Source organism: Pungitius pungitius, chromosome 6, assembly GCF_949316345.1.
Source record: "Pungitius pungitius chromosome 6, fPunPun2.1, whole genome shotgun sequence".
Classification (NCBI taxonomy): domain Eukaryota; kingdom Metazoa; phylum Chordata; class Actinopteri; order Perciformes; family Gasterosteidae; genus Pungitius; species Pungitius pungitius.
Window position 1 is genome coordinate 5,804,623 of NC_084905.1, and position 20,710 is coordinate 5,825,332.

General features: G+C 40.6%; 2 protein-coding genes across 3 annotated transcripts in view; one reads left to right on the forward strand and one right to left on the reverse strand.

The window, feature by feature from the left end:
- The window catches only part of nlrc5 (NLR family, CARD domain containing 5), a 30,569-nt gene extending 26,796 nt beyond the window's left edge, over positions 1-3,773 (reverse strand). Inside the window, exons 1-4 of one of the 2 annotated variants that reach the window (XM_062563110.1) lie at positions 3,673-3,773; positions 3,448-3,497; positions 1,132-1,481; positions 468-551 (exon numbers count right to left, since the gene is read on the reverse strand). In XM_062563110.1, coding sequence (XP_062419094.1) covers positions 468-551; positions 1,132-1,465 — 418 coding nt within the window. In that variant the 5' untranslated portion in view covers positions 1,466-1,481; positions 3,448-3,497; positions 3,673-3,773. The remainder of the gene's footprint in view (positions 1-467; positions 552-1,131; positions 1,482-3,447; positions 3,498-3,672) is intronic. The other variant, XM_037450753.2, reaches the window with a different exon arrangement.
- Positions 3,774-6,994: 3,221 nt separating this feature from the next.
- LOC119195646 (myosin heavy chain, fast skeletal muscle-like) lies at positions 6,995-20,200 on the forward strand. Its single transcript, XM_037450752.2, has 39 exons — positions 6,995-7,216; positions 7,291-7,434; positions 7,531-7,687; positions 7,909-7,936; positions 8,021-8,117; positions 8,210-8,302; positions 8,393-8,456; positions 8,535-8,633; positions 8,731-8,834; positions 8,953-9,091; positions 9,167-9,285; positions 9,475-9,624; positions 9,708-9,878; positions 9,966-10,266; positions 10,395-10,465; positions 10,541-10,628; positions 10,736-10,853; positions 10,941-11,064; positions 11,251-11,387; positions 11,472-11,727; positions 11,810-12,052; positions 12,137-12,313; positions 12,395-12,540; positions 12,634-12,724; positions 12,828-13,217; positions 13,325-13,451; positions 13,532-13,650; positions 17,082-17,278; positions 17,485-17,668; positions 17,778-17,943; positions 18,046-18,170; positions 18,269-18,577; positions 18,669-18,872; positions 18,960-19,085; positions 19,171-19,341; positions 19,430-19,534; positions 19,621-19,716; positions 19,865-19,996; positions 20,165-20,200. The coding sequence occupies exons 1-39, from the start codon at positions 7,010-7,012 to the stop codon at positions 20,183-20,185; spliced, it is 5,796 nt and encodes a 1,931-aa protein (XP_037306649.2). The 5' UTR covers positions 6,995-7,009; the 3' UTR covers positions 20,186-20,200.
- Positions 20,201-20,710: the final 510 nt, after the last annotated feature.

The window sequence follows — 20,710 nt, forward strand, 5'->3', positions numbered from 1 at the left end:
AGAGCTACACGGGAGGAACAACTAGAGGCCAAAACAAGCTAACAAGCTAACACGCTAACTGAAGACCAACCAAGTTGCGAGCGAGTTGGTCAGCGATCATCAAACAGCTGTACGGGGGGCGGCGGACCTTATCGGGGTCAATGAATAAATGTGTTTACTTGAAAAGCAATACCGTCATATACTGGGATACGGTCAGAATTTATCTAAATGGATTTATGATATGGATTTTCGGCCATACCGCACAGCTCTAGTATTTAGAAGAAATCTCTTCGGTAAAAGTGGCTCAATCTTTTTCTGGAGGTGCAATGTGCAGACAACTGTTCATTTTATTGTGCAGCCCTGCAAATTTTGCAAATGTTAACTTTTTAAAATGATGGATTTGGAACATTGGACATTTACTGTTGTCATGTTAGTTTGTAGCTGCAATACAACAAGGGTGAAGCATTGTGTGTGCGTGTATATTCTACCAATCCGTGGGCGTTTGATGAGCTGCTCCGAAGGTGGCGAAGACTTCCCACCCATGACATTCTGATTGGATTGTTCAAAAACACCTACAGTGCAAAAAAAAAATGTTAACATAAAAAATGCATAAATGGGTTACCATTAAAAGAAAAATGACATAACATTATGCATCATTTAGCTGACCCTTTTTTCCAAAGCGACTTACAATAAGTGCATTTCAACCGTAGAGATCAGAAGAACAAGTAACAAGAAGCAATTTTCATCAAATAAGCAGTTTCAAAACATGTTATAGATAAGTGCCAAGCCAAGGAGGATAGCGTTCAATTTACAATGTTAAATGTTGTCTCACAAACTGACAAGGCTGTCATTATGTTTATTGCAAAAGAGTATTTGTAAAGTCAGCAGTGGGGAAATACCCTTCTAGCCTAACCTTGTTGTTGCTGCAATAGAAGTTTTTTTTCAGTCCATGGAGAGAAATGCAGTTAGAATTCATGCTGTGTCATCAGCTAAATTTCCCTTTTACAATACATTATATTTCATTTTACATTATTCCTATCTAAGCATTACCTTTAATTACTTTTCTGAATGACTGCACTACTGAAGTGAAGCTTTGATACAACAAACTGTAGCCACTGAATAGAAACATTCAGAGCCTCATTTTCCACTCACTATTTTCATATCCAGCAGCTGACATGAGCCTTGACTCCAGGTGCATGGGGATGTTGTCACAGAGGAGACACATGCTCTGAAGGAAAGTGCGGCAATCCGCAGAGTTGGCCACCCGGAAGTACTCCAACAGGGCTTTAATGTGTTCTGTTACTGCTGCTGAAGAGGGGTTAGAGGACGACTGGTTGATGTTGCAACCAGCATCACTTGGCATCATCTGGCACAGTTCCATGATGACTGTGGGTGATTGACCACTAAGGATGTTGAGCAGTTCCAATGATTCCTGAGCCAATACAGAGTTCACATTTTCACTATCAGGATCAACGCCTTCGTCCATGGTCAGTCTCCATCAGCTGATAAACAAATGAGCAAACAGGAAAACAAGCACACATTCAAATTCCCACACAGTGCCACACATGAGGGACAGCTTCGACAGAGAAACTACTGTATATGAAACCAAACAAGAAAACCTCTCAATGAAATACTGGGGAGCCACCTACGTTGCATTTTTCTTTCAATTAGTCCGAAAAAATTTCGAACATGTTTAACATGACTCTCTAATCCTTTTAATAGTGACAATTTAGTTTTTTGTTTTTCTATTCTTTTTTTTCTTTTTTAAATTCTATCCCACCTGTTACCTTCAAATTTACTAACACCTTTTACCATTGGGGTCAATTTGACTCCAGCAGCAATTTAAACACCCAGAAAATGATTATAATTATATTTTGGATGTATTTGGAAATTTGTGCTAGTTTGTTGACAACATAAATAGCCCATTCAATTAAATAAAAAAGACACCCACCCCCTTAAACATCCGGAAACCCGTTAAGCGACAATGGAGAAATATGCAGATCAGAACAAAACGTATTCACTTATTGACATACCATTTAAAAGAGATCATTTTTATAATATATTATAATATATATATATATATATATTATTATATATTATATATTTCCAGTGTCAGCAGCCTAAAGGCTTGCTGTTACTTCGCCTTTGGACTTGTACATTCCTGCCAAAAAGAGCAGGTGGGTCACATCCAAGTCTTTCCAACTCTCCCCGTACACCCCTGCCCTCTAAATTTGTCATCTCAAGTCGATCCTTTTCCATTGATGGTGTTATCAAGAGCTCAAATGCTGATTTTATGTCATGAACCTGGCTGACAGCGTATCTGTCAGAACCTGGAAGCATTCTGATGACATTAGAAGCACTAAGTCTCCCTGTTGTTCATGTGGGGAGATGGACCATTGTAACTTTACATTTTTGGAGGGCAGAGATGCGTACAACATGTGTACAGGATATTCAAAACATGTCATCATGTCAATTTTATGTTTTCCCAGTTGTCCCCGTTAAATTAGGAAAAGTCATCAGATTTGACGCAAAAAAATGATGTTAGGTATCTATTTAGAGACGTTAAACATCAAATGGGGTCAAATTGACCATAAAAGTAATAGGAGGGCTAAATGAATTAGGTACACTGCATTTATATTCTGACACACACAACACCATGTATGCCACTGCGGTCATGTGGACCGCATTTTCTTTTAAATGCCCTTCTTTCTATTCAGGGCATTACGGTAAAGTGGCTTGATCAGCCCAAAAGGCACTAATCGCCATTTCCTCATCTTTGAAGTGTTGTATCCTTGTCTTCGAACTTTCTTTAAACACGATCCATAAGTTTACACTCTATTACCACTTGATTCTTGTTATAGAGGACCTCCTCTAAACCCATGTATATTTCTATATATTTTTTTCAGTAATAGATCATGAAAATATACATGGGGTGGTCCTCCTTAACAAAAATTAAGTGATAATAACCGTTTATGGATCAGTTTTATGGACAGTTAAAATATCCTTATTGGCTTTAGAAGCCTCTTTACCGTAACGCCCAGAATGGTCGGACATATAAGTTGAAGCTTTTCTTCAACGTTGTATTTGCTTACAGAGAAGTGTTAAAGATTGTGTTTTACCACTCTTTTGCTGACTAGCTGTTGTACCGGGAAGTCCCAATCGGAGAACACTTTGCCAACTTTACCTAACTTCGCAAGCACATGTGCCGATGAAGCTTTGTGACGTCGGACACACACACTGCAGTCATGTGGACGCAGGAAAACACCATTGGCGTATGAAATGATTTAGGTCATCCGGCCATTTATATATTGAATATTTTTGTAATATGTATTTTAACAGTTAACCTATTGACTATTCCTTCCAATAAAACATTTGGACTTTGGTTCAATGCGCGTTTACACTGCAATATACGCGCATTGAACCTTGGAGTCCAAATCTTTGAATATTGTGCCAATAGTGATACTTTACCTTTGGACGGCCAGAACAATGACTTCCGTGTGAATTAAGTGCATTCGAATCTGCAAAGATAAGAAGAGTTCCTCGTCCAGACTCATCCCACCGCGCTGCTAGAAAGGATTTCAGCAGCGCAGTGAGACGAGTCGTTGATCCGCAGCCCCGGACGCAGACAAGATGTACCAAACGTAATTTGTTTGAAAGATACATTATTCTGACATGAATAAAATAAGCACTCACCAACAACTGTTGTCGCAAACTGCATTTCTTTGCAGCCAGAGTATCTATTTTATCGAAACGAAACCAAAAGGAGTTCCAGCGTGCACCGTTTTGGTTTCGCTTTGCGCAGTTTATGGGATATCTGCCAGAATGCCTTTAGGTTTAGGCGACAAAACCAACATGATTGGGTTTAGGGATTGATTATGTTTTGCTTTTAGAGTCATCAGTTTCTGGCAAACAAGCTCTGAGGGAAAACGTCTGAATGATCAACTAAATGCAGGAATGTAATTTATTATATTAATTGTGTATCATCTTTTTCTTTTTGCTATTTTATCATTTATCTTTCCATTTCCATTATTTAGTTTTGTTATAATAAAAGTCATATGAATGTCTATAAAGGTCATAGTTTCTCTGTTTTTTGGTCTATAACTAACACAATACATAATTAAAAGTAACTTACACTTAAATAATTAGAAGTGAATTCTCGTTGGTCAGCATTTGCAGCCTGTCGGTTTATTTATAAGTGTTACGAACCCCTCGATAAGGTGAAGGCTCGTTCAGCCAAGGGGTCAGCAACATAAAGAAAACGCGATAGGCAGGAAGCGATGCAAAGTTCTTTTATGGTTTTCCAACCTCCAGCCTCTCCGTTTTACACATTAACACAACACAAATAATAGCTCAAACACAAAACACTGGTCTCCTGGTGTTGCGGCCGGGGCCTGGCGCTCAGTCGCTCTCCCCTCTATTTGCTCAGCCTGAGTCATCACCGCAACCGCTCTCAGGTGCGCAGGGGCAGAGACTGCACTCAGAAAGGCCAAACCAATTAGCAATCACAAAAGTAGCAAACTCAGAATGCTGTGGCCGTAACATAAGCCAGTTTGTTTGTGTAATATCCTGTGTTAATGTTTTAGTAATTTCATCAATAAAAGAACGTGTGCGTTTGTGGGGTCCCCCAGCATATCAATCTGTTTGAGCAAGATATCCATTATGATTACACGAATGAAATTCACAAAGCTATAATGATGGTAACGATTGTCTGTTAGAAATACATGTGTGTGAGTTACATCCTGTATCCAAGAGGATTTATTTGGTAAAGCTATGTGCAACAGGCACACAGTGTCAGGTACATGTTCAAGCCATGCTTAAAAGCTAATGCTTACAATAGAACAGGCACACAGTGTCAGGTACATGTTCAAGCCATCCTTAAGTGCCCCTTTCCAATCAGCCTCCACTCCAATAAGTAAAGGGGACTCTTGAGCGGTGGCGTAAGATGTTGTAGTTATGTATTTTGAATCTAATCCCCTGTCTTCACAAATACCTGTGCAATATTTGCCCCACAACAAGGATCACCCCAATTCATGTTGAACGCTGACAGAAGGGCTCTTAGGAAGATCCAAACAAAAAGATGCCTCTTCTATCAACTCGTCACCTCTCAGGCCTTGGTGAGCTGTCTGCAGTCACTTTGGTGACTTCTCAGCAGACTGGCCTTTCACAGAAGATTCCACAACTGTCTTGTCCTTGTGTACCACCACCACCTTGTCGACCAACAACTGACAACAGACTTCTCACTTCCTTCTCAACACCCGACAGCTATCTAATTACATGGAGTTAGTGTAATTATAGATGCGGTGTATCAAGTCTTAGCTTAAGAAAAACGTGTTGAACATTCAGCAAATGTTCAACGAAAATGAATAATTCATGGGTTTTCTCTCAACAAAGGCAGACTGTTGTACAAACTGAGCAAATAATAAAAAAATGTCCTCCTCTTGTAGGTTAGGTAGCATGAGCATCATATCTGACCAAGTGAGGAAAACCCTGAATAGGGGGGGAGTATGTGGTGAGCCATCAAACAGCTGCTCGTTCATTGCGACTGCCAGCGAATTGTCACGTGAACTGTCAAATGATTATTTCTAAATGTGACTAAATTATTTCCTTTGAGTATTTGTTCTTGGGGTTTTTTAGCCTAACATACCTTGTAAAAATCGTTCTCTAATGTCCCTGTCTTCTCACTTAAGCACAATTAGATTTATTTGGCAAGGCAAGAAATTACAGAGTACAAAATAACTCAAAAACAGGTGTCAACTGTTATCTACATCTCATGTGTTTGCTGTCCGACTATCAACTGTCAAAGATCAAATTCCCAAAATAAATTTATAATCTGCCAAAATATTCTTTAATTAGAGAGCTTTCTATCAATCAAAGACTTATAATATCGACCTATAGATGTTTACTCCTTAAGAATTACAGGATAACACCATGGCTTAAGACAGTACCTCCGGTTCTGATGGATGTAAAAAATGTTCATGTGAAATTAATAAATAATGTATTATATCTTCTGTGTGTGTGGGTGTTTTAAAAGAAGAACTTTGCCGGCTTCAGGTAGGGATTCTTCCAAATTAGTAGCTCAAAAATATCTTAATTGCTTAAAGACTCAGGTGTCATCCTCACCATATTTGGCATATTAACCTGCTTGATCCTCTGCCTTGTAAGCAAACCAGACTGAATATAAGGAGTGCAAGGACAGCCACAGACAATGTGGTGGAAGACCAATGCAAGTCCAGCTTGAGGTGAGGTGTTATACTGTTATGCTTTCTACCAATTGCATGTCTTCATATGTTTAAGTATTCATGAATTTTAAAAAATGATTGTGTATCTTAATCCATAATCAAATCTCTTTGTGTTTTCTTTGGCACAAGATTAAATGTGCATTTCTCAACAAAATTCATAATATAGTGTGTGTAGTATATCTTGACAATTGGTCTTGGTTGTTCGCTGCACCGACTAAATCCTTCTGTTTCACCAGGATTGTGGAATAGAACATTTTTTTCACAAAGGGAAAGAGTACGGTATGTAAAACCTTTACAAATGATATTCATTTGTGTTTTTAACCTGTGACCTCAGTTGTTGTGGATCTAATTCAGACATAACTCATTAGTGTTCAGGGTTGGTCAGTTAAAACAAATAAATTATGTGTAAAAAGCCTAATATCACAAATTTGCCTAACAAGGTTTTACAATCTGTATAGCGAACAATGTCCTTAAAACCGCAATTCAGACCACCTTAGGGAGAAAATCCAAGTACACGTCAGAAAGAGCAATAGAGGAGAGATTTCTTTCACTGGAGCGAATAAAGTAATTTTTTATGGTGTGTAAACAGAGAAACATACTATATTTGCAGTTTAAACAATCAGCCTGTCAGTTTGAAACACTTTTACTAAGTTTATGATCAGCAAAACATTGTGTAAGTTTGAATGTAGTAACTGGTCAATGCAACACCAGGCAGTTGGCCGTTATTCAATGACATGAAGAGAAAAAAAGATGCTATTGTTTGACTGGTTTCACAGACATAGGGCGCCACCATGAGTACGGACGCGGAGATGGCCACTTATGGCAAAGCTGCCATTTACCTTCGTAAGCCAGAGAGGGAGAGGATTGAGGCTCAAAACGCACCATTTGATGCCAAGAGTGCCTGCTACGTGGCTGATGTTAAGGAGCTGTACTTGAAGGCCAAAATCCTCAAGAAAGAGGATGGCAAAGTCACCGTCAAAGTCCTGACCACTGAGGAGGTTGGTGACGTGAGTTATAGTCAGTTGGGAATTCAATATGATCAGTTCTAATTGTGACAAGTGTCTTGTTACAGGAGAAGACCGTTAAAGAAGATGAAGTCTTTCCAATGAATCCTCCCAAGTATGACAAGATTGAGGACATGGCCATGATGACCCATCTCAACGAAGCCTCTGTGCTGTATAATCTCAAAGAGCGTTATGCGGCGTGGATGATCTACGTAAGAAAATCTAAATACCCGGAAAAATAACTATTGAAAATTACTTCATTTTAAGGATGAATAATGTAAATGTTGTACCTCTATGATCACTTTCAGACCTACTCTGGACTCTTCTGTGCCACTGTGAACCCCTACAAGTGGCTCCCAGTGTACGATGCTGAATGTGTATCTGCCTATAGAGGCAAGAAGCGTATGGAGGCTCCACCCCACATCTTCTCTGTCTCTGACAACGCTTTCCAGTTCATGGCAACTGGTAAGTCATTACCATTACAACATAGAATATTGTAATCAGAAACATTCATTGCCAAAATATGTTGAACACATCATGAAATTTGAAATGGCGGGTGATGTATGGCATTGGACAATAAGACTTAATACATTGGGCAAAAATAAAAATAAATAAATATGTATATATTTATATGACATTTATTTTGCAGTGAAACCTAGTTGATTCTATTGTTTCTTATTTACCAGATAGGGAGAACCAGTCTGTCTTGATCACGTAAGTTTAGTTAATTTAAAATTGTGATATTGTAATATAGTCAAATATCTTGATCAAATTCTTAAAGTCTTTGTCTATGCCTAGTGGAGAATCTGGTGCAGGAAAGACTGTGAACACCAAGCGTGTGATCCAGTACTTTGCAACTATTTCAGTTGGTGGACCCAAAAGGGACACATCAAAGGTATGTTACTGACGACTACAAAATGGGTTTCTTTATCAATGGATTGCTTTCCGAAGTAATTTTGTAAACCCACTTCTGATACTGGATTTCAGGGGTCACTAGAGGATCAGATTATTGCTGCCAATCCTCTTCTGGAGGCTTATGGTAACGCTAAAACTGTGAGGAATGACAACTCCTCTCGTTTTGTAAGTATGAAACATTTTCTACACATGTGAAAGTCCTTTTTACTGATTGTCCATGAATGAGGACATTACAAATATCGTTCTTCAAAACAGGGTAAATTCATCAGAATCCATTTCAGCTCAACTGGCAAACTGGCTAGTGCTGATATTGAGACATGTAAGTAAAATACCTTTAGTGCATACAAATGACTTAAATCGTGAATTGGTGTAAATCTGGCTTGTGAACATTTTGTAGATCTGCTGGAAAAGTCTAGAGTTACATTTCAGCTTCCTGATGAAAGAGGCTACCACATCTTCTACCAGATGATGACTGCCCACAAACCTGAGCTGCTTGGTAAACAGACAGAGATGTTACAGTAGTTCTGCTACTTAAGGTTACAGTTTATTTTTAAACAAAATATTGACCTTTTTAACCTTTTTTTGATCACCAGACTTGTGTCTCATCACAACCAACCCCTACGACTTCCCCATGTGCAGCATGGGTCAGATCACTGTGGCCAGCATTGATGACAAAGTTGAGCTGGAAGCTACTGATGTAAGTGATCTTGACTATAAACTTTTAAAGTATATTTGCTAGAATCCATGCTAAATAAATACTGTCTGTTTAAGTTTATTTTCTAAAGTGATTAGGTGTGGACATTTTTTAAATCCAGAACGCTATTGATATCCTGGGATTCTCAAATGAAGAGAAGCTAAGCATCTACAAGATGACTGGTGCAGTGCTCCACCATGGTAACATGAAGTTCAAGCAAAAACAGCGTGAGGAGCAGGCTGAGCCTGATGGCACAGAGGGTGAGTAGCTTGAGAACAACAGATTAAAGAGGAATAGAGTTCATGTCGTAATGGAAATCCCTGTTGTGTTTTCAGAGGCAGACAAAGTTGCCTACTTGCTGGGTATGAACTCTGCTGACATGCTGAAAGCTCTTTGCTATCCCAGAGTGAAGGTTGGAAATGAGTATGTCACCAAGGGACAGACTGTACCTCAGGTAAACATAAAATATCCACATACTACTATTTGAAAACACACAAGTTATATTATTTACAGTATAATTATGTAAATTGTAAACACTTATTTTAATGTATTTTATCAGTGTGAACTGTATTTCTGTTTGTAAAGAGTGATGGGTGATGGGCCATCAGTAAAGTAACTGTCACATTATTGTCATTTTATTCAGGTGATGAACTCTGTACCTGCCCTGGCCAAGTCTATCTATGAGAGGATGTTCTTGTGGATGGTCATCCGCATCAACCAGATGTTGGACACTAAACAACCAAGGCAGTTCTACATTGGTGTCCTGGATATTGCCGGCTTTGAAATCTTTGATGTAAGCTTAATTTCTAACAGTTCAACAGCCAAATTCATGTAATTGTTTTGGTATGCAAGAGATAATATTTTGTCAATTGCTAGTACAACAGCATGGAGCAGCTGTGCATCAACTTCACCAATGAGAAACTGCAACAGTTCTTCAACCACACCATGTTTGTCCTGGAGCAAGAGGAGTACAAGAAGGAGGGTATTATCTGGGATTTCATTGACTTTGGCATGGACTTGGCAGCCTGCATTGAGCTGATTGAAAAGGTAATCCGTCCAATTTGTTCTATGTCATTTTATTAAAGTTGACTTAATTTGTATCCTAATCACAGACTTCTTCCCACATTCTTTAAGCCCATGGGTATCTTCTCCATCCTTGAAGAGGAGTGCATGTTCCCCAAAGCAACAGACACATCCTTCAAAAACAAGCTCTATGACCAGCATCTTGGCAAAAACAAAGCATTTGAGAAGCCAAAGCCTGCCAAAGGCAAGGCTGAGGCCCACTTCTCCTTGGTTCACTATGCTGGTACCGTGGACTACAATATCACTGGCTGGCTGGACAAGAACAAGGATCCACTGAACGAGTCTGTCATCCAGCTTTACCAGAAATCCTCTGTGAAACTGCTGCCCGTCCTGTATCCCCCTGTAGTAGAAGGTATGATAGTTGAATAAACTAAAACACATTGTACGGTTATGCATATTGTATATTTTCAACTGGAGCCTGTCTTCATGTTAATGTACTTGTTCGTCTAAAAAATCTTGTTCACTTAAATTGATCAACAGAGACCGGTGGCAGCAAGAAGGGAGGCAAGAAGAAAGGTGGTTCTATGCAGACTGTGTCTTCACAGTTTAGGGTAAGGTTTAAAATGGCAAAGCTAGCATCTTAGTTTATACTCAAACTTACAGTTTCCACCATATTGGATCCACAGGAGAACTTGGGCAAGCTGATGACTAACTTGAGGAGCACCCATCCCCACTTTGTGCGCTGCCTGATTCCCAATGAGTCTAAGACTCCAGGTAAATAGACAACATAATTAAACAATGTTGGATTTCTTTGTTTTTGATTGTTGTCATGGTCTTCATGATTCTATAGAAAAACTGTTACTATAAACTCTTTTTCCTAGGTCTCATGGAGAACTTCCTGGTCATCCACCAGCTCAGGTGTAACGGTGTGCTGGAGGGTATCAGAATCTGCAGGAAAGGTTTCCCCAGCAGAATACTCTATGCTGACTTCAAGCAGAGGTATATTTCATACAATTTATTGTTTATTTAAAAAAATAAAGTTCACAAACTGACAATTCACTCTTTAACTCTTTGTGTGTCCTAAAGGTACAAGGTGCTGAATGCCAGTGTTATTCCTGAGGGCCAGTTCATTGACAACAAGAAGGCTTCAGAGAAGCTGCTTGGGTCAATTGATGTTCCTCATGATGAATACAAATTTGGACACACAAAGGTAAACACTTTGCTTTCGACCCTGTACACAAAATAACGTGTAGACGGCAGTAAGTTGCAGTTGTTTTTGCAAATAAAGACTAATTTTTAGGGGCCATTCAGACACATTCAACTTTGAGGAGTTTTACTTGACGCGAAGTATTCATTTGAGATTTGTATTCTCTTAATTTCTTTTTTGTTTGTTTAGGTGTTCTTCAAAGCCGGTCTTCTGGGTACCCTTGAGGAGATGAGAGATGAAAAACTAGCATCACTGGTCACCATGACTCAGGCTTTGTGCAGAGGTTATGTCATGAGAAAGGAATATGTGAAGATGACAGAAAGAAGGCACGTTGAAAACAGTTCATTTTGAATGAAGTAATGAAAAAATCACAGGTACAAAAGTTCATAACAGCAATTTCTATTCCGCAGGGAAGCCGTCTATTCCATCCAGTACAATATACGCTCATTCATGAATGTGAAACACTGGCCATGGATGAAGGTGTACTACAAGATCAAGCCACTGCTGAAGACTGCTGAAACTGAGAAGGAGCTGGCAAACATGAAGGAGAACTATGATAAGATGAAAACTGACTTAGCTTCTGCCCTGGCCAAGAAGAAGGAATTGGAGGAGAAGATGGTGTCTCTTCTGCAGGAGAAGAATGATCTGCAGATGCAAGTAGCATCTGTGAGTACACATTATCAGACAGTTTTCATTTTTCACGTTGTTAACAACGTGTGCTAATGTGGATTTTTATTCAATGGGCTAGGAAGGAGATAATCTCTCAGATGCTGAAGAAAGATGTGAGGGTCTTATCAAGAGCAAGATTCAGCTGGAGGCCAAACTCAAAGAGACAACTGAAAGACTGGAGGATGAAGAGGAAATCAATGCTGAGCTCACTGCCAAAAAGAGAAAGTTGGAGGATGAATGCTCTGAGCTCAAGAAGGATATTGATGACCTGGAGCTTACCTTGGCCAAAGTGGAGAAGGAGAAACATGCCACTGAGAACAAGGTTTGTAAATATTAATCTAATCACAATATCAAGTAAAATGAAAATGATTAGCGATTATTGACGAGATCTTTCTTGCACACTTAGGTCAAGAACCTGACCGAGGAGATGGCCTCTCAGGATGAGAGCATTGCTAAGTTAACCAAGGAAAAGAAAGCCCTTCAGGAGGCTCACCAGCAGACTCTTGATGACCTGCAGGCAGAGGAAGACAAAGTCAACACTCTGACCAAGGCCAAGACCAAGCTTGAGCAGCAAGTGGATGATGTAAGTTGACAAAAACACCGGGATTCAAAAAACAAGATTTTTCTTAAATTTACTAATTAAAGACAACTTTTATCTGTTCAGCTTGAGGGATCTCTGGAGCAAGAGAAGAAGCTTCGCATGGACCTTGAGAGAGCCAAGAGAAAGCTCGAGGGTGATCTGAAACTTTCCCAGGAATCTGTCATGGATCTTGAGAATGACAAACAGCAGTCTGATGAGAAGATTAAAAAGTAATGTACTTTTTTGAATTTGTAAAAACATGCTATTTTCCGTTTAAAATGTTTGTCAACTGCATGAACTAATTTTACTTTATCTTATCTCAGGAAGGACTTTGAAATTAGTCAGTACCTTAGCAAGATTGAAGATGAGCAGTCTCTGGGTGCTCAGCTTCAGAAGAAGATCAAGGAGCTTCAGGTGACATATTGTGTTTGAGGAAACCTTATTGCACCCATGTCATACATTTGTGTCTGTTAAAAGTGAAATCCTACTAAAAAGAGATAACGCCTACATCCAACAGGCCCGCATTGAAGAACTGGAGGAAGAGATTGAGGCTGAGCGTGCTGCTCGTGCCAAGGTGGAGAAGCAGAGAGCTGACCTCTCCAGGGAACTGGAGGAGATCAGTGAGAGGCTGGAGGAGGCCGGTGGTGCGACTGCTGCTCAGATCGAGATGAACAAGAAGCGTGAGGCTGAGTTCCAGAAGCTCCGTCGCGACCTTGAGGAGTCCACTCTGCAGCATGAATCCACAGCTGCTGCTCTCCGCAAGAAGCAGGCTGACAGCGTTGCTGAGCTGGGTGAGCAGATCGACAACCTCCAGCGTGTGAAGCAGAAGCTTGAGAAGGAAAAGAGTGAATACAAGATGGAGATTGATGACCTCTCCAGCAACATGGAGAATGTTGCTAAAGCAAAGGTACAACATGCATGCACTATTTATTAAGCAAATTGATGTTGTCAACAATCAATTCAATCTAATGAATCAGATCTGATCAACAATCTCAATTCGTTTTTTCTCCTTAGGGAAACCTTGAAAAGATGTGCCGTACTCTTGAGGACCAACTTAGCGAACTGAAGACCAAGAATGATGAAAATGTTCGTCAGATCAACGATTCAAATGCACAGAAAGCACGTCTCCTCACAGAAAATGGTATGTTCAAGTTATTATTGATTGATCTATTGTGCATTTTAAAATGTGTTACTAATATATCATGACATCTTTCAACCAAGGTGAGTTCGGTCGTCAACTTGAAGAGAAGGAAGCCCTTGTCTCCCAGCTCACTAGAGGCAAACAGGCCTTCACACAGCAGATTGAGGAGCTCAAGAGAAAGATTGAAGAGGAAGTTAAGGTAAGAAGCCATTAACCCTCCTATTACCTTTGGGGTCAATTTGATCCCATTTGATGTTTAACCCCTCTAAATAGATACCTATAATTTTTTTTGTTCCAAATTTTATGACTTTTCCTAATTTAACGGGACAACTGGGTAAACATAAAGTTAATGCATGAGGGGCATGAGGGGCTACTGTGAGACTGACCACCTGACCAGCAGCCTTCTAAGACATTCATCTGGGTGATTTGGATGCATTATTATTCTTCTCTCTCAACTGAAAATTACTTTTAAAGAACAATTTTCTGTCAATAAGGTTTTGTCACAGCTCTTTGGTCATATGATGTAGAGGAGAATGTTTTCTGATGATGATGTAGAGATGTTGATGTTGAGAAGAACCCTGATTATGAGGCATCCTTCTCTGATGAGAATTAAACCCTCACTGTTGACCCTCCTGTTGTCTCTTAACCACCAGCAAACACTGTAGAGTTATTATGGTCTGTCTATGAGGGGCCGTTTAGGACTTAACTACTGAGACACTCTCACACACACTACTGAGACACTCAACACTCTCACACACACTACTGAGACACTCTCACACACTCTACTGAGACACTCAACACTCACACACACTACTGAGACACACTCACACACACTACTGAGACACTCTCACACACACTACTGAGACACTCTCACACACTCTACTGAGACACTCAACACTCACACACACTACTGAGACACACTCACACACACTACTGAGACACTCTCACACACACTACTGAGACACTCTCACACACACTACTGAGACACTCTCACACACACTACTGAGACACTCTCACACACACTACTGAGACACTCTCACACACACTATTGAGACACTCTCATACACACTATTGAGACACTCTCATACACACTATTGAGACACTCAGACAGCATCTCACTATACAACATGAGAGCATCTCACTATACAATGTGAGAGAATCTCAGTATACAGTGTGAGAGCATCTCACTATACAATGTGAGAGAATCTCAGTATACAGTGTGAGAGCATCTCAGTATACAGTGTGAGAGCATCTCAGTATACAGTGTGAGAGAATCTCAGTTACACCGGAAGGCATCTCAGTTACACCGGAAGGCGGAAGCAAAGAGCGCTGATTTTGAACAGCGCAATGCGCCAATCATACGCCCTTCCTTCATATGCCTTGAAGTCCGAGCTTGCCCGTCCAAATTTATAAATACTACCATAATCAAGGGACGGAATGTCATTTTAGGACGTTTTCAGGCGAGAAATTAGGTGTTTAAGCAACATTTCGGCGGTCGGTTTGTTAACATTCAGCCATTGTAAAAAATTCCATGGAGGATGTCGGAGACGTGAGGCGTAGTTAACGGGACCACCTGATGCCCCCAGCACCGGGCGGTCAGCCTCATCTCACGCCGCAGACAGCAGCCTGTTCTCGGCCAGACTTCTGTGAAATTGACTACTTAAATTGACACCTACTACTAGGGGGATGTTGGACCGTCCTGATTTGCAATGCCCTGACGCGTATTTGTCCTCCTTTTTTCTGGAGTTGCGCTGTGAAAACTGTCGCCCCCCCCCCCCCTCTCTGGCCGTAACGTCCGCGCCACCCCCGCTAACCTGAAACGACTTTGACACCCCTGATTTAGAGCCTCACGAAATATTGTCCTTTTTTATGGTGTTATGGATATGGTCACCCTACATTGTATCTACTTTTCCGTAGCGGAGACACGAGTGGATCTTACAATAGAAATATTCATTAATTAATATTTGGATTTTAATGTATTATTTAATCGATTATTATCCTTCGCTTTGAAGCTGATGCCCTGCTGCCGGTTTCCATGACGGTCTCCCCACAAGACCTTTAATAAAGACACGATTAGTTTTATTCCACAATGATAGACAGTACAATAAGCGCGCACACTATGGATACAGTCTAGTTTACGTATAGTTTATTAAGGTTATGAATTTAAACTCTGCTCGCAAAATAGCCATTAAACAAACACCAGTCTCAGATTAGAGGTTATGAACACTCATCCTAGTTATACTATCGTATATATAACCGCTACGGAAAAGTGGATCGAAGCGGAGCATTTCACGGATGTCTGGCCGAGAACAGGCTGCTGTCTGCGGCGTGAGATGAGGCTGATCGCCCCGTGCTGGGGGCATCAGGTGGTCCCGTTAACTACGCTTCACGTCTCCGACGTCCTCCATGGATATTTTTACGATGGCTGAATGTTAACAAACCGACCGCAGAAATGTTGCTTAAACACCTAATTTCTCGCCTGAAAACGTCCTAAAATGACATTCCGTCCCTTAAATATGGTAGTATTTATAAACTTGGACGGGCGACCGCAGACTTCAAGGCACATGAAGGAAGGGCGCGTATGATTGGCGCATTGCGCTGTTCAAAATCAGCGCTCTTTGCTTCCGCCTTCCGGTGTAACTGAGATGTTTTCCGGTGTAACTGAGATTCTCTCACACTGTATACTGAGATTCTCTCACACTGTATACTGAGATGCTCTCACACTGTATACTGAGATTCTCTCACATTGTATAGTGAGATGCTCTCATGTTGTATAGTGAGATGCTGTCTGAGTGTCTCAATAGTGTGTATGAGAGTGTCTCAGTAGTGTATGTGAGAGTGTCTCAATAGTGTGTATGAGAGTGTCTCAGTAGTGTGTATGAGAGTGTCTCAGTAGTGTGTATGAGAGTGTCTCAGTAGTGTGTATGAGAGTGTCTCAATAGTGTGTGTGAGAGTGTCTCAGTAGTGTGTGTGAGAGTGTCTCAGTAGTGTGTGTGAGAGTGTCTCAGTAGTTAAGTCCTAAACGGCCCCTCATATCTGTCTCCCCACATGAAAGGCTAGACTTAGTGCTTCTAATGTCATCAGAATGCTTCCAGGTTCTGACAGATACGCTGTCAGCCAAGTCCATGACATAAAATCAGCATTTGAGCTCGACTTGAGATGACAAATTTAGAGGGCAGGGGTGTACGGGGAGAGTTGGAACGACTTGGATGTGACCGACCTGAGTGCCTTGATTGGGTTGTTCTCTTTGGCAGGAATGTACAAGTCAAAAGCTGAAGCAACACATAATAACATATATATGTATATTAAAAATGATCAAATTTAAATGGTATGATCTGCATATTTCTCCATATTAACGGGTATTTCTGGATGTTTAAGGGGGTGGGTGTTTTTTAAATTGAATGGGCTATTTATGTAGTCAACAAACTAGCACAAAGTTCCTAATACATAAACCTGGGGAAAAAAAGATAATTATATTCATTTTCTGGGTGTTTAAATTGCTGGGGTCAAATTGACCCCAATAGTAGAAGGTGTTTTGAAGGTAACAGGAAGGTTAAGTAAGTGTGTATTTTTTTGAATTGTTGAGGGATTTAGATTTATTTTAAATTCATGAATAACTTTTACAAACAGGCCAAGAATGCTCTTGCCCATGGACTGCAATCGGCTCGCCATGACTGTGATCTGCTGAGGGAGCAGTTTGAGGAGGAGCAGGAGGCCAAGGCTGAGTTGCAGCGTGGAATGTCCAAGGCCAACGGTGAGGTGGCTCAGTGGAGATCTAAGTATGAAACTGATGCAATTCAGCGCACTGAGGAACTTGAGGAATCCAAGTGAGTGAATTTTTCGTTTGAATCAACATTTTTGCAGATCTGCTTATATATGCTCAAATTAATTCTAAAATGATGTCATTACCATAATGGCCCAAGTATGAAAACAGTCTTTTTAACTTGACCCCGCTTCCCCTTATCCAAAACCTATTCTTTTAAGTTCTGTTTACTAAAGCTCCAAGTAACGCTGGTCTATATTTTGCAAACAGGAAAAAGCTGGCTCAGCGCCTTCAGGAGGCTGAGGAACAGATTGAGGCAGTGAACTCCAAGTGTGCCTCTCTTGAGAAAACAAAACAAAGGCTCCAGAGTGAGGTGGAGGACCTCATGATCGATGTGGAGAGGGCCAACGGTCTCGCTGCCAACCTTGACAAGAAGCAGAGGAACTTCGACAAGGTAGCATAGTTTACTTTGTGTGGCATTGATAGTGATATATACACATGCATATACATATATGTATTTAGTACTACAGACTGTACTGAACTGTTGTAATTGTGTTATTAAGGTTTTGGCAGATTGGAAACAAAAGTACGAGGAGGGTCAGGCCGAGCTTGAGGGAGCACAGAAGGAGGCTCGTTCTCTCAGCACTGAGCTGTTCAAGATGAAGAACTCTTATGAGGAAAGTCTGGATCAGCTGGAGACAATGAAGCGTGAAAACAAGAACCTACAACGTGAGTTATGTAAACGATAAATTGTATTCAACCCAAGTTTAACCGTTAAGAGTGAAAACATTATTCATGTATTCACTCTTAAACAAATGTATTTATCTGCAGAGGAGATCTCAGATCTGACTGAACAGATTGGTGAGACTGGAAAGAGTATCCATGAGCTGGAGAAGTCCAGGAAGCAGGTGGAAACAGAGAAGTCTGAGATCCAGACAGCTCTTGAAGAAGCTGAGGTAATGTTAGGAATCAAAAAAGATATTCTAAATCATGTGACAAATGTTAAAAGGTTTATAGGCAGAGATCAATATTTCATTCATTTATATTTTTTTAGGGAACTCTGGAACATGAGGAGTCCAAGATCCTCCGTGTCCAGCTCGAACTGAACCAGATTAAGAGTGAAGTGGACAGGAAGCTGGCAGAGAAAGATGAGGAGATGGAGCAGATCAAGAGGAACAGCCAGAGAGTCACTGACTCCATGCAGAGCACTTTGGATGCTGAGGTCAGGAGCAGGAACGATGCTCTGAGGATCAAGAAGAAGATGGAGGGAGACCTGAACGAAATGGAGATTCAGCTGAGCCATGCCAACCGCCAGGCTGCTGAGTCCCAGAAGCAGCTGAGGAACGTACAGGGACAGCTAAAGGTATCAGAAGAGAAGGTTGCTCCACAAACTATGGTCAGTAAAGGAATATTATGTCATTCATAGGAATATTTTCATGATATGTTTTCACCAGGATGCACAACTGCACCTTGACGATGCCGTTAGAGCCCAGGAAGACTTCAAGGAACAAGCAGCCATGGTGGATCGTAGGAACGGTCTCATGATGGCTGAAATTGAGGAACTCAGAGCTGCTCTGGAACAGACAGAGAGAAGCCGCAAAATTGCGGAGCAGGAGTTGGTGGACGCCAGTGAGCGGGTTGGACTATTGCACTCTCAGGTGAATTTCTTCAATAATTGAAATTTATAAAGACTTTCACAATATTGTATCAATATGGCATGTGATTAAAATGGTTATGTCTTTTAGAACACAAGCCTTATGAACACCAAGAAGAAGCTTGAGACTGACCTTGTCCAGGTCCAGGGTGAAGTAGATGACACTGTTCAGGAAGCAAGGAATGCAGAAGAGAAAGCCAAGAAGGCCATCACTGATGTAGGTTTGAATTCAATTGTTGTTACTTTTACTCAAATGTGTTTGTTAGTTTTTGTCAAACAGCATCTTGTGATATCTTCTCCAGGCTGCTATGATGGCTGAAGAGCTGAAGAAGGAGCAGGACACTAGTGCTCACCTTGAGAGGATGAAGAAGAATCTCGAGGTCACTGTTAAGGACCTGCAGCACCGCCTGGATGAGGCTGAGAACCTGGCCATGAAGGGTGGCAAGAAGCAGCTCCAGAAACTGGAGTCCAGGGTATGAAAGTCCTCTTGAGATTTGTACATCTAAAGCAGGACTTTGAAACAATACGGAGAATCATTAATTTTCTCATCGTTTTCTGAAGGTGCGTGAGCTTGAGACAGAGGTTGAGTCCGAGCAGAGACGTGGAGTGGAGGCCGTTAAGGGTGTCCGCAAATATGAGAGGAGAGTGAAGGAGCTCACCTATCAGGTACAGTCACTGATCATATTGATGAACACAACCAAATTATCCATTGTTGTTAGCATTTCAGATTTTTAAATTTTCACCTATTACAGACTGAAGAGGACAAGAAAAATGTCTCCAGGCTTCAGGATCTGGTTGACAAGTTGCAACTGAAGATGAAGGCCTACAAGAGGCAGGCTGAGGAGGCCGTAAGGACTAAACTTTTTTTTGTAAACAAAGCAAATTGACTACTCATAACACAGATGACTGGGTATAGATGACTGTGTCTTTTTCAAATATGTATCTATACAAGTATATATTCTGTTGTGTCTATGATTCGTTTTTCTTGTTTTTCAGGAGGAACAGGCCAATACTCATCTGTCCAAGTGCAGGAAGGTCCAGCACGAGCTGGAGGAGGCTGAGGAGCGTGCAGACATTGCAGAGTCCCAGGTCAACAAGATGAGAGCAAAAGGCCGTGACTCTGGCAAGGTAACTAAATGTAATTTCAGTGGAAAAAAATCTGTAAATATGTTTCATAAGATTGTGTACACTATTATATTTACCTTACACAGCAGTAGGTTTAAATACTGTAAAGTTAACTGATCAACATTACTGTGACCTTAAGTGTATTCAACATCACTCATTGTTGTTTTACAGGGAAAAGAAGCAGCTGAGTAAAGTTGATTAAGTGTTTCATCGTGTTAAATCATATAATATGATATAATTCATGCCAAAACAATAAAGGTAAAGCTGTTGTTCTGAGAATAATATATACTTATTCTTTTGGTCATGTTATCTTTTTTTATAAAGACTTCAGTAGTAACCAAGTTTTTTACAGACATTTTTAATATGGATTGATTAAGTGCAAATCTAAACAGTTAATTAATTAAACATTTAACATTGGTGATGCCCCCTGAGGGGTGATTTAAAAATTCTCAACCAACTAGTGACCAAAAATACCACAAAAGTCCTTAACATTTGAGTTGAAGGTGGTGTAGGCAGCTGAAACGGAAACAAACAACAGTATCACTTAATTCACTTTAATCCTAACCTAGGCACAGATATAGATACATTAATTGCATAATCTCATTTACGGGCTATTGTTGGAAGCCAAAGGCAGGACTGAGACTGCCCAATAACCCTAGAACCACAACTTGTTTACTCATATAAGAATCCTATAAGAGTGATCAGCTGCACTCATTA

Coding starts and splice junctions, on each gene's coding strand:
- LOC119195646 (XM_037450752.2), top strand. CDS start 7,010: ATGAGTACGGACGCGGAGATGGCCACTTATGGCAAAGCTGCCATTTAC. Junction 11,065..11,250: donor ACAAATTTGGACACACAAAG/GTAAACACTTTG, acceptor TTGTTTGTTTAG/GTGTTCTTCAAAGCCGGTCT. Junction 11,728..11,809: donor TGCAGATGCAAGTAGCATCT/GTGAGTACACAT, acceptor TCAATGGGCTAG/GAAGGAGATAATCTCTCAGA.